The sequence below is a fragment of the Bombus terrestris genome, chromosome 14 (assembly GCF_910591885.1).
Source record: "Bombus terrestris chromosome 14, iyBomTerr1.2, whole genome shotgun sequence".
Classification (NCBI taxonomy): Eukaryota; Metazoa; Arthropoda; class Insecta; order Hymenoptera; family Apidae; genus Bombus; species Bombus terrestris.
In genome coordinates, this window is record NC_063282.1 from 3,756,121 (window position 1) to 3,770,604 (window position 14,484).

Genomic DNA, 14,484 nt, shown 5'->3' on the forward strand with positions numbered 1-14,484 from the left:
TGCGGTCCGTAACTCAACGCATTGGAATATTTCGAGGGACTGCGTCATGGTGGATGAAACCGACAGCTACTCTCGAAACCATCAATCTTATTAGGGGCATCGGATGAAGAGATCTGCCAAGTCTAAAAATGATCGCGTTTGATTCCTTGAGGGGTAGGTTATCAAAATTTATCTATTCAATGTTATCGTATAGGTATACAAATATCGATTATAAGATTAACGGGGAAAAAAGACAGATTGCATGTACACATGAAAACTAAGGAAACTAACTAAGAAATTCTTATATTGGAATGTGCAAGGAAATACTATAAAAAGAAGGAATATCTACGTTTGATAAGCAACAACACAGTGCTACGTTGCATGTTTTTCAAGTATCAGGAATCAACGTTGGGCCAGTACAACGTTTCATTTGCAATCTCTTTCTCGGATAATTTAAATCGCGAATTCTTGTGTGCGTTTCCTAACATCGTAGTTGTTAAAAAGAATTTCAAATAATTTATTTTCTAAATTATAGAAATTTTGCAATTTGTTGCAAGCTTCTATAAAGTATCTATTATCCTGAAACAATTTTCATGCCTCGATAAAACAATATCTAAATCACTATACCTACGTTTAACGATAATATTGCATTTATCAATTTTTACGAGTTATTTCGCTGCTCGCAGTAGTCGTTTAAAAGTTTAACCAGCGTGGCTGATGAATATTTCGAGTCGGAAGAAAATTAGATTGGTATCTCGTTTCTAGGATAACACGCGGATTATACACGGAAGATAGATTTCCATACCTTGAAAATCGGATTAGATTTTGGTGGAAATTATTGAATTCTCAGGCTCCTCGATACTGGGCCATAATCGAATGAAGGTCTCTGGGAAATTTCAAGCTCGATCATGGTTTATTTTCATCGCGTGGATTCGCGCTATCGAATTCGAAGGTATTATTCTTCGATGGCAAATTCTCGCATTAAGAAAAGCAATCATATCGGCGATTGTTGAATGATATCCTGTATGAAATCACGGTCTACGTTTAATTTTGGTTAAAACGACGCAATTAAACGACTATTTGAACGCGACGTTGCAGATACACCGACGAGTGAGTCGTGAAAATGAAGGGAGATATCTTCAAAGAACCCGCGAATCGACTGCACAGCATCGAGCAAATGAAAAACAATAAACGGCACAGCTGGACGCTCAAAGAACTCCCTAGGGGCGAAAATTGCGCGTCGCTTGCACCAGCCGTGGTAATTATTTCCATAAGCGTTCTAGAAAGGCTTGCACTGAAAATACAAGACACCGACTGACTAAACTGGCATCTCCTTCTTCTTCTTCCTTTTAGCTTCTTTAAATCGGAAGAATAATATGAAAGCTGTCTTAAGATCCCCATAAGCCTAAGAAAAGCAGGAGACATCTTAAGAAAATCTTTATGAGGCTACGAAAGGATCAGTGGAATTTAACGTAAATACAATTCAGGAAATCGTTAAGATCGTTACCGTAAGCGTGCTAAAAAGACTTGTACAAGAAGTTACGAAACAATAATTGGTTATAGCTATACCTGTTTCTTCTTTCTCTTTTCTAAATTACGGGGATAATATGGAAGATGTTTTAAGAAGATTTTCATAAGACTGTAAAATCATTCGGTAAACCGTTAAAATTATTTTCACAGACATTGGAGAATCGCTTGAACTGAAAATTGCAAGACACATCAATTAGTCAAGCCAAGCTCTTCTCTTTGTTTTCGTAATCGAAAAGATAATACGAAAGGCGTTTTAAGACAAAGCTCGCAAGGCTATTAATAGAATGCGCCATTGAGCAAGTGTTAACGATCTGTCGCGAAAAACTAACCCAGACGACGCGAATATTCCAAGAGCTATAAACAATTTTCCGAGTAATGTAGGAATGTCCGAAACGATCCCCTTCCAGCGAAATATCACACGTATTTATAACACTAATTTGAATGGTGCCTAGGCCAGTACTCAATTTCGAAAGATATTTCAGCGACACATGTGGTCTACGTTAAATCACAGATGCCACGCGTAGTAGACGCGTGTTTTGCACGCGACACGAACGAATTAAGATTTCCGCGAAAATTGCAGACCATTCGATTTGTGTTCGATTCATGTACGATTCGATCAACATCGACGATGAAAAATAACCTCTTCAGATATATGGCATCGCATCAATTTCTAGGAATCGTCTCGCGAACGAATCGGAACGTGTTACAGATCGAAAATTCGCGAATCGTGTCGACGAGAAGAAACATCGCAATGCTAATGATCTCTGCTTTCCTTCCCGCGAAACATCCTGAGAAACAAATAATCCATCCATCACGTAGTAATACGTCATTATTTGGTTCTCATGAAGAGCCAAGAACTCGTCCAAGAATTTCATATGTTTTAACGCTTTCCATAGATAACTTTTATGTGTATATTCTACGTGTCGTATAAAACATTTTGAAATTTCATTGCCACTTTAACGAGACACGACTATTACCATCATATTGGCAATATTTGGGACCAGTCGGAAGAACTTTGTACGCAAATGGGTTAACTGGGAACAATGCTCGAGTTTATTTTCACTTATTTCACGAGTATCGCGTCGCCTTGCAATTGCAAATGGAATTGTTCGTGGCGTTCGAACCGTGTGTCGAGGGATTCGTTCCCAAGCAAATGACAATCAACTCAACTCAAAAAGGTATCGAGGTTGAGACGATGACTTTTCTATTAGGAAAACTATGCTAGGCAATCCTTATGCGCATACATATATAATTCACGTGACTGAAAATAGCTTTCGTGCGTATTTTGAGTTCAAGTTTGTGAATGATTAATACACTCGTGCCTCCTAATATGATATTACTATAATATGGCTATATTATTGTCAATTGTTATATATTATGCATCATATATCATTATTTATTATTATACATTATTCTATATATTATCTATTAATGAATTATCTATCATTAAAGAATCGAGAGATGCAATAACAGTTATTCGATTTCTTTATGACATTTCATGTTCCATTTCCAATATATTTGATGCATGTTCACATGCTCTGCGTCGCTAATTATGAAAACCATATTAAATTAGAACTCCGTACCACCAAGCATGAAAATTATTTATCTAAATATCAATACAATAATTAGTATGAATTTACGAGAAAATACTTTCGACATTTAACTAAAATTGATGAAATTTTCTTGAACATTTGTTGGGCCCGCTTTCTGATTCGCCTTCGTTTTATTTTCGACGATGGCTTCTTACGTTCTGATTACGGGATCCTCCGTGATGTCGTGAAACTTCCGGTTTGCCGCTCTAACTCGCTAAGAAAGAATTTTAAGTGATCCGTCTTATGAAAATATTTACTCGGAAACCACGGGCTTAATTAGCCCCAAGATGTACTAGAGCGTGCCTTTGTTTGCATAGGCGACTGAGTAAGGGTATGGATTTCGTTAAAAGTTAACGAGACCCACCCAAAAAGGATCGACCGTGAGGGTATACGAAAAATGCAAAGGTTGCTACTTTGTTCCTTAATTATTTTTAGGTCCTTCTTCTTTATACTTTCCACATTTTTTTAAGTATTACGAAAACATTCTTCTTGCTACATGAAACGGCTCTGATAATTGGGAAATAAGTAAAGAAAATACACTTTAAAAATTCAATGATCAAATACGCTTGGAAGATTGAAAATATTAAAATTGATTAATTTAGATGTTCCTCTGTTTCACATTGCGATTTCATCACGATCGTGATTAATTAACTAACTTTAAAGGTTGCCTTTACCCCCTATAAACTTTATATTTACCGAAAGAAGGAACAGTTTCGTTATTGGCATCGCTTAAACTATACTTCCACAGTTTCAAGTGTTTCTCAATTTTCAAGTTGCCTAAATTCCATTGTCAAACACCTGTATTAATCTCTGTCTAATGATTTCCGTATCTATCAATACCAGAGTACGCGTGGAAACGCAGCCAATCGAATCTAAGCACAATCGTCTCTGCTCCAATTTAGATTTCACCCCTCATACATAATCTAGCCCAACCTGGCGCCCCTACGTTCCTTCATCCACGCCCTAACGCTTGAGAATTGGATCGTTCTAAAACTCGAAGGTATTCTTGCGACGAAATTAAAAGTGCATACGATTGCAACGGTAAATTGAAGCTAAGTAACGAATCGTGTATTCGGCTGGTGCATTTCACACAAGAATTTTCACACAAGAAGCGTTACACGAACACAGTTGCCGGCAACGACATATTCGCTGATAAGGCGCTCGATGACGTGAAATTATTCATAATCGCGGCCCCGACAGCAAATCGTGAATAATGCATTCGACGCAATGGTAATTATAGCAATCGGTTGGATTGGCAACCGACTTGATGAACCCGTGCATTAACGTCCATAGCATCCGCGATGCCTTCCCTTCGTCCATCGCAGTGAAAAAAAGCTGAGGGTTCGTGGAGAACCGCGGAGAATTTTAAATATCCATCCTGGCAACAGCCCAAAGTTTCTGCACGAATTTATCGCGCGGCAGCACACGTATTCTCGTTATTATGTACAGGTATGGCGCTCGTAAACGACAGGAAAGAGCAGCGAAAAAATAAAAAGAAGAGGAAAGAAACACGGAAACGCGTGCATTCTGTTGTTGACTAGCCGGAATTTCCGCTATCTTCTTCATGGAGGTTCGAATTGTTTATCGTGAAAGACTAAAACGCCGATTCAACGCGACTCCAATGTTTAAATTGTGTTTATAGGAAGAGGAAGGAAAGTAGATTTGATATTCAGAAGCGTAGGTGTTTATTAATGCGAATGTTAGTCGACTAGGAATTGGTGGCTGTCTTCAAGACTAATTATTACAGCAGCAAAAATACAAAGTTCTTTTTTAAGATTCAAAATTTTTTGGGTACTGTTTTATTAACAAATTCTTGAAACTTTCCTTTCATTCTCTTTTGCATCCAAACGAAAACAGTATTTGTTCGATAGTTTTAATTATATAATAGATGTTTGTAACAAAAACGCTACAAACTTTTCGAACAACCTTGTATTTAACTTCAAATGTCAAATAACAGGACAAGTTTGGTAGATGCGATTAATTGATAACACATTCTTCGTCTATAATCTCCGTATTAATTTAAACATTTGCCAGAACGAACGTAAAATCGATTTCAAAGAAAAGGAAATAAGAGAACTACTTTCGTCCGCAAGGTTATTTCATCACGCGACCAAGTGCTGGAATTCACCAAAAATTTAGTTTGAAAGTTCGAGTCGACGTTTGGCGCCAAAGTGGTAAGAATTTCGTGGAAATCTGACTCAGCTTGTCGACATTAGCTGGCGTTTCCCTCTCGCGATTAACGGAGTCGAAAAGCGGATTATCACGAGGAAAAGCCAACAAGCGTACAAATTCATAAATTCCAATGGAATCGGTGATTCATCGAACAGGCGACGTACCATGGTCGAATAGATTCAGACCTTGAAAAGCTCTCTGACCTACTTTTCCCTTCGCTCCTCCCCAAAAATTCAGAGAGGGAGAAAAAAAACACGTTTTTATGTCACATAGCTTGGACAGTTCTTTTTGAGATCATAGATCATATCTAGTCAGGATTGGAGGGGTTGTTGCAACAAGCTTGTGCGTTCACTTTACTGTTGTTTTATAGACTATTCAGTATCTCATACTTGTATAATTTTCTTTCTCTTCTTCATTTTTTACTAGCGAATCTCTTTTGTTGATAAATAAATAAACAAGGAGAAACTCCACTTTTCAATGATTTCAATAAACCAAGAGAACACTAACCGATACAAAATCATATTACTATTTAGAAATATGCTATAAATATGTAGTCAAAGTTTTATAGTAATAAATTTCTTCTCCTTCGAATATGAAACTTCCAACCTTTCTTTTAGCAAATATAATATGAGTTTAATAGCTATACCTTTGATTTCTATATAACTTCGTCAACTATATGTATATACTTTGTTTCTTATATATCTACCTTACGTGTTATTTCCACTTCTAGCCATTTTATGTTTGCTACTTTATGTCTTTCCAGCCATAAAGTGACATTACAATAAAGAAAGCAACAAAAATGTAATTATCGCTTCCAATGATCTTTACGTGCTTATTTCATTCGGCAATTTAGGCTCGTTGCTTAAGACAGCTCCAATAAACACGGCTCATAAAATTCATATTCTGTTTCCGTATAAATAAAATGATATTTGTGGTTGCGATACATATAAAGCTTCCTCCCCTTCTCCGTTTTTCTCGTGACAATTTTGTCAACCGTTGGATCGTCATTATAGGGTAAAGAAAATAAAATGATTTCAAGATAAGGATGAAATTTATAAGCAAGAACGACGGTATCGGCATTCCACCCTAAAGTACAATTTAAACCCAGCCACAGCCCTAATTGTCGGCTTTTAATAGTTTCATACACGAAAACTAACCGTGCCAGGTTCCTAGTGTCACATTTTCGACCTAATCGTACACGCGTGTACAGAATCCAGGGTGTGCTTGACAAACAGCCTGACCTTGACATGGATAAACAACTGAACATGATTGATGACACGATTATTCGTAATAGTAATTTACCGAATTAAGTATATCTGTGAATATCGGTATATCATTTGTTGACAATGAACGTGTTTTAATGGGATCTCGTGACCGTTTGAACTTTCTGCTTTCCGTGAAACCATGAGGTTTTATTATTGAACGATATATTATCTTAAACTTACACAGGGATTAGATGGAAATTCCTATTACGGAGTGAAATATTTCCTGACAAAAATTAGAGGCTTAGAAGAAGAATGATGAAGAAGAACAAACGATAAAACCTTTAATTTAGGAAAACCGTGATTAGAGTTACAAAAGACTTTAAATTTTGTTAAATAATACGTGGTTCGTTTCTTTGCATGGTTATCTGTCATGTAACTCTACTTTTTCAGAAAACTATTCTTTCAACAACAAGCTAAAGTTTGTTCAAGTAGTGATTAAACCGTTAATATAATATTTATACGACTATTCAATTTTTTATTATTGCAAAAATTGAGTAAAAATAAAAAGAAATAATTATTATAATTATACCGAATATTCTAACTAGCATCCGATATCTCGTTCAAAAACGAAACTTTCCTAACAAATCAATTTTAGTATGTTGAATTAGAAACAGTTATCCTAAACGTATTTAAATATTTAGCTAAAATTCATGACAAGCGATTCTCTCCTAATCTCGTCATATGTAATACAGAATATATCCATCATCAATAGAACTTTGAATTTTTCCAACAACCTAATATTTTCAAAGTTAGGAGATATTAACGCGTGGAGAAGAAAAATCCGTAGGTGGATCGTTATTGGTCTAAGGAAGTCCTGTGCGTTATAGATGCTTCATCGATCGCGCAGTCATCGTGGTTAGGAATTATTTAACGTTTTCAAGGGCTACTACTCTACGATCTGTCGGTGTTTGCGTGTAAGATATATATTGTCCTCCGTTGTCGTATTCGATTACGATACAAGAAGACAGTTGAAGAGTATCGAAAAGATGGCTTGTTGGTGAATAAGGAGCGCGGAGATAGGGTGAAAGGAGGAAAAATGAGCGAAACGCGGTTGGATGTACATACTATAGAGAGGACGTCAGATTAGAAGCCAAGGCTTGACGGGCAGCAATGCCACTGGGACAAAAGCCCACCCTGAAGGGGCTGGCATACATATTTTTTATTATATAAATTGGCGTTACAGAGGTTTCCCAAGAATTTATCGCGTTAATGCCTATTACCGCCCGCCCTTCCGTACGACAGCCGCTGCTTTTGTTAACAAGCGATGATACCACGACCTCATCGACTTACTTTGCTATCTGAATTCTTATCAAATCTCCTCGGTAAAGATGGGGAACGAACGTGATATAAAAAAGGCAACGGTAGAAAGAGATAAAAACGGTGGATGTTTAGGTAGATAAATTCATATTTTGTAAAATAGAATTAAAGTATCTAAGCAGAGATTTGTTTCACTTACTGAACCTTATAACGAGTATTATACTTTTAATATTTCTTATATAGCGATTCTAAAAAGTATTTGCACGTATCCCACTTTTCTAATAAAATGTAGGTGAAATTTTCTTACGGTTATATGTTTCCATAAAAATATGTAGAAAAAAGGTACAAATTAAGCGTATTGAATTTTTTCAGAATTAAATAAATGGATTTTTATTTATTTCGCACTTTTTGACAGAAGGAAGAAAATATTTTGCTGAAAGCCGCATCGTTCGGCGCAAGCCTGCCAGATCCTTTGTGCAAAGGATTAAAGACTCTTTCGAGCACTTAATCCGCACAAGCTCAGCTATGAAAGCACGTTTAGTGTTCGGTCGTATATCAACGACCGATCGTGAAGAAAATTACTTATACCTTCCACGTTACTGACGCGAAATTCAACGGTATGTTTTAAAGGAAAACAACTAGAAGATAATTCATTTTATATGCGTCTTAGGAAGACTAAAAGATATTAAACAATAAAACAGGCAGTGACTGATCATAAAGTGTAATCAGTATAAAATTATCGGCATTAAAGTACAATCAAGATAATTGTGTATATCGTCTGCGATACTAAAATGGGATTTATTAATATTAATAGGCTAGAACTCCATATTGCATTCTAAATAAAATTTAATAGAACTTTTCAAGGAGAAAACGAACAGACGAACAATTTATTCTGCATTAAACTTTAGGAAGCCATTATCTTATGATAAGGTGAAGTTTATAAAGATCTATAGATAAAATTCTGGAATTCTAATAAAGACTTCTGAGACAGCTAATCTTTCAGCAAGGTAGTACGAGTAAACAACGAGAAGACGAAAGAAAATACGCGCTCTAGTTCGTTTTACCGCGATCAATCGCACATCTGAAAAACCTGTCGGTTTCCTCTAGCTTTGCCTTCCCTTGCAAGGACTTTAGGCATACCTCGAGTGATATTGCCAGTGACATGCATTGTCCTAGTGTGAAACAGAACTACCCCTTTCCTCCATTTAACCGATTCCATCCCCTATTCTATCCCCTTCCATAAAACCTCGCCTTCCGCCGAGATGTTTTAAATAATATTGAAAACGGAGTTCTGGCTCGATGCCTACTCGTTCCATATCAGGTGGAACAGTTCTAAAAACTTCGATTATATCTAGCCAGCTAGAACGACAACCCTCGAGCTGTTAACTTTATTTTAATCTTCCCCGAGAAGGGAAGTTGCGCGCCTCTTAAAAAACTTTCATTAAACTTTATACGACCACGAATATTACGAAGGAGAAGCGTACTTATTCAAGGCAAATGTTGGAAATTGATCTTTATTTTTTTATCACCCTCGTTATTCCAACATCCTCGTTTTAGTTTCTTTTTTTTTCCTCTCTCTCGATCTGATCGATACGACGAATGATAATGAAAACAAATGACAAACCGTGAAATTGGTTATCTAATTTTAATGAAAATTTTCCACTGTGCAATTGCTCGGTATCGACGTCTAACCGAGATATAAATGGCACGTGATAAATTATTCGAGGCTTATGATTTTGTATAATTGCGTCCCTGCTAAAATTCGCGATAAAGAATAAGCGATTGTATTTTCAACGTCAACGAAGACAGAACTGCAGATATCTCAATTAAAATGAATGAAATTGCTTCAAAAATAATAAAAAAATAATACTGCTTTGGAATATAATATAAAATTAATTACGAGTCGAAATAGTGTTTCTAATTTATCGAAATATGTCGATCGACGAATGTAAATATTTTCCAATCTTTCATGTCGAATTGCAGAAATTATTACAGGAAATACAAATTATTTCAAAAGAATTCATTAACATTGATTGATTCGAGTGTTTTTGTCTCGTATGATGTTACCCAGGCTCACCGTGAGTATCGAACTTCCTGATGATAGTTTCGATGATCGTTGTCCTGGGCGCCACGTGACCTCGTCTAACAGGCATCGCAGGAATATTCCCAGGTACCTGGGCCGACGAGACGTTTGGCGTTCGATCGAAGGCTCGTTAAGCCTGCTTTTAATAATTAACGTGTAACACTACAGCACTGAAAAAACACTCGCAGCATGCGTACAAGCACGGTAGAAAAAAGCACAGCACGAGTTGAGCATAATGATCGTCGATGACAAAGAGAAGCACCAGCTAATGTCGGCGATGTTCGTCACAATTCGTTCCCAGTGTGTAAACCCTGTTTTGTTTCCCCTAAAGAACGATTAAAGAAAAGAATGAGAAGAAAACGAAGGAGAAGATTCGTTGCTAGTCGGACGACGAATTGATGTTCTTTTCTTTTTTTTCTTTTTTTTTTTTTTGTTTCTAGACTCCTTTACGTAGATACAAAAAATGAGAGGAGATAGTGAACGAAGAAAAGTGGCCACAAAGTATAATGTCAGTTGCACTTAACAGTAACGCGTGTGCCTTTGCCTTTTACTTCGAGGAACACCCCTCTATTACGTTAAATTACTTTTGCGTCTTCCGCGAGAGTATCGTTGTTTCTTGGTGTTGTTGTTGTACAAAATTCGCATACGAAGCTGCGTGGACAGAGTCGATACGTTCGCCTTACGAGAAGGCTGGATGTCTTCGTTTGACTTCCTTTTTGGACCCAATACTCGTCTACCTAGATGTATCTAAAGATCGAAACAGGCTGTAGCAAGTGACATATGGTTCATCCTCTCAGTTGATCCAAGGACACAAGAGAAGGTCGAGCCTAAATGTCGTCTCGACGTGCGTGACACGAGGTTCCGCTGTATATACCTCTGATGTCTGCCCTGGCTCAAGACGTACAATCCACGCGAGAGAACATCTATTTATAGTTGATATAGCACGCGCCACACGAATGGTGTTCCCACGAATTCCAGAACAGGGCACCAGAAATCTGGAAAACGTCGTGTTAATGATCTAAGACGATTTCGTTCTGCGTTTGTGCACGAAAATTCCCTCTTTTTCTTCACCGATGATCCACGTTTTCCCTTGGTTCCTCGAATCGCGCTAATTTTCCCTAATTAATTTTCTTTTCTAAACTTTTCTTCGTTTCTCCTTTGTTGTTTCGTTTAGCTAATTTAGAATTGCTTTCTAAGACAGCCAAAGGACAACGTGTCGCGAGTACCTCGACACTCGGTTGTCTCTGAAGAAATCGGAAAACTGTCTGAGCAACGTTGACCCGTACGATCGCACCTTCTCGGCGGCAGATTCTCCGTTGAAAATTCGGAGAAGCTTCGACCTCGTCGGCTCGAAGTCAAACTTCTCTACATCCGGAGGAATGAACAGTAGACGTCTCGAAGAAGCGCATTGTGCGGACATTTCCACAAAGTGTTGTTGAGTGGGTATCTCGGGAAATGTTCTCTGGGTGTGCTGTGCGTCTCCACGACGATAGACGTCGATCCCACGAGTTCAGTGGTAGAACGCCATTGACGAATGCTCGAATTCCACGAACGCTGACACCTGTTCCACGATGGTTGCGGAAACGCGAAGCGGGTGAAACGAAAGAATCGCGGATATCATGGCTGTACGTGTATATGTATGTCTAGGAAAGAAGCGAAAGGAGCGAGGATTAATCGTAAAGAGAAGGGGAAACGAACCGTCGAAATGACAACGAGAAAGGCACGTGGTGGATTTGTAGTTGCGTTTAATACGAAAATGCCAAAGCGCGGGTCTCGACTTTGATTCACTACGATCGTTGCTCGCGATTACACGTTGCAACGTAGTACACTCCCCTAAATCGAATAACTTGGTTCGTGGGGGTCAGGCGGTTGTGCATTTCAGCTCGAACTCAGGGACAGTTATTTTTATACTTCTTCTTCATTCTCCGCAACAATAAACAGGCGGATCGTACGAGTGCCTCTTACGATTTCTCCCGATATTTCTCGAAATACTCATCGGCTCTTGTAACCTGTTGGCGACGGCCACTGACACTACCCACCGAAACCACTATTTGTTTCATCGATTCTCTCTAATGTACTCCTTTTGTTCGTACAAGGCAACTCGCATATTTTCGATAATTTACACAGAACATATAAAATCCAACGAATGTACAAAACGAATGTCTGTGTTCGAACAACTACATTCTTCTCCTGGCCACCACGCCTTGCAGGTCCAAAATCGAAGCTCCTGCGTCACTGTGCTCTCAGCGTACTCCGATGTATTCTAACTAAAGGAACGTTCCAAACGAGAGTAACTTCCCTTCGACAACCGGCACCGTATCCACGGGCTTGTATCGCTAAACACTGTTGCTTTCCCGCGTGCTCCCACCTTTTGAGTCGGTGCGTCTACCGGCGAAGAGGCATCTCGAGGCCGCGTGCCGAGCAAAACGCCGGAAGGAGAACGAAACAAGAGTAAAAGCTTCCCTCACGGAAGGATTTTCCGCAGTTTCGTTAGTCGCCGTCGTTCGGTCGGAACTGAAAACACGAGGAGGCACGACGGGCCGACGTCTCTCTCGGCGACGGCGACGACGACGACGACGAAGACGACGCCGGCGACGATGGTACGTTAGGGGGGTCGTACGCGGCGCCTGCGTCGTTGGGCTGTCCCCACCAACGTCACTCACCACCCGATTACACCGCCCTATCATATCCCCTCGCCGAGCTAGTGATAATATTGATAAGGTCCTGCGTCTCTTTCTCCACCGTATTGTCCCCGTTCTGTTGGAATCCGGTCAGATGTACACTCAGGAAGGGATGTCACTGGATAATGTGGATTCTTCCGAAAGAACGGGTCAAATTGTTTCTTTGGTTATTGCGCTAGTTACGTAGCACTTGAGAAACTTATGAACGTTATTATTAAATGAAAACAGAGTTCTACTTCTATCTATACATTCATAAATCCCTAAGTTTTGTCTTTGGATTGTTTCATTTAAAAATTGAGAAAAGCAATTAAGAAAAGTACGGTTTTTGTGTGTATAGTAGTTTTTCTAAGAGATTCTGTATGTTAAACCCTAGTAATTACGCCCAAATATCACGCTGAAGAAAAAGATTATACAAGAACACTCGTAATACTTACAGAAGCACCATTTTTATATTTATATTATATTATACGTTATATTGTACAACGATTTTTCTAAGCCATCTTGCATACTAAATCTTAATAATTACTCTTAAATAATATACTAAAAGAAGGATTATAAAATTACGAAAGCAATATTTTTATGTTTGTAATAATGTTTCTGAAACAACCTGTATCTTCCTAATCCTAATAATTACTCCCATATATTATGCTAACAAAAAATTTAATTTGTATTCGTATATATTATATCGTGTAACATTTCAATAATCATTTGTATACATAGTTTTTAGATTCAGTAATAGTCTCTCATTTAAACATTTCTAGATATACGTTTGTCGTGACCATTTTATTGTCCATTTTATGTACATATCTTAGTTCGTGCGCTTTACCGGTCGATATAACTACACACATTGTCTCTTTCTGTTTAACCATCAGCAAGCTTTGATGCAGCTCACATTCAAACACGAGGTTAATTATAGATCGTTCTGAACCATCACGTTGTAACAAACTAATACATAGTTGTAACTTAAATATCTCAACGAGAAACACTTACCTTTTCATATCATGATGACGATTCTGGATAATTTAGCGATGAGTGGACAGCAACGTGTAGAATGTCGAGATAACAAGCTTCTGGGCAAAGATCTCATCGTCAATGTCCATTCCACCAAACCAGCTTCTTCTTTCTTATCCTGGCACAAACACTTGTTAACATTTATATTAAGAATCGAACTCATAATCAGTTTTGTCTTTCAACTAACGCTATTTAAGAATACTCGATGAATATCGATATCATCTATCGATAGTATGATTTTAGTGTCGACTAGTTTGACATCTTTCGTTTAAAGGCAGCATCGTGAAGAAATCAAAGATTATCACAGGGTAAAACCAGGAAACTGTTACAAATTACAGTTAGAAAAACAAATATTAATTGTAATACTGATGATGCATGTAGTGAGATAACGCCTTGAATACATGAAATTCAATAAATACAAATACAGAATCAAAGAAAAGATTCAACGCACGAACTTGGAAATCCAACTGCCGATATCATTGTTAGACTGTTTTATCGACATAATTCTTACTATCCTAGTGAACAGATATTCGAAATTATATATATATACGTATATATATACTTGCATAAACTATAGTCAATCTCTGTATCTCCTGTATATGTACATACGTAGCTCTAACATAAAAGCTTCATCCGAAATTAAAATCGAAAAGATATTCGAAGCGAATAAATATTCAAAGCATATATCAACACGTACTGATATGAACCACAATCAATGTCTGTACTTCATTTAGTTCTAATATAACAGAGCTGCATATGTAATTCAAATTGAAAAATGCTACTTGTATAATTACTCACGACTAATTATACAAATATTAATCACATTGCTGGTAGACTACATACTAGAATACGTTACATATCATAATATATATATAAATACTAGATAATAAAACCATTCATTTTCTATTGACACT

General features: G+C 37.7%; 1 protein-coding gene across 10 annotated transcripts in view; it reads right to left on the reverse strand.

The window, feature by feature from the left end:
* Nucleotides 1-12,448, reverse strand: part of LOC100652253 (potassium voltage-gated channel subfamily H member 6) — a 142,001-nt gene extending 129,553 nt beyond the window's left edge. For 7 of the 10 annotated variants that reach the window (XM_048412085.1, XM_048412089.1, XM_048412083.1 and 4 more), the window contains exon 1: nt 9,873-12,447. In XM_048412085.1, the coding sequence (XP_048268042.1) occupies nt 9,873-9,948 (76 nt within the window). In that variant the 5' untranslated portion in view covers nt 9,949-12,447. Of the gene's footprint in view, nt 1-9,872 lie in introns of all 10 variants that reach the window. The other 3 variants (XM_048412091.1, XM_048412090.1, XM_048412086.1) reach the window with 2 other exon arrangements.
* Nucleotides 12,449-14,484: the final 2,036 nt, after the last annotated feature.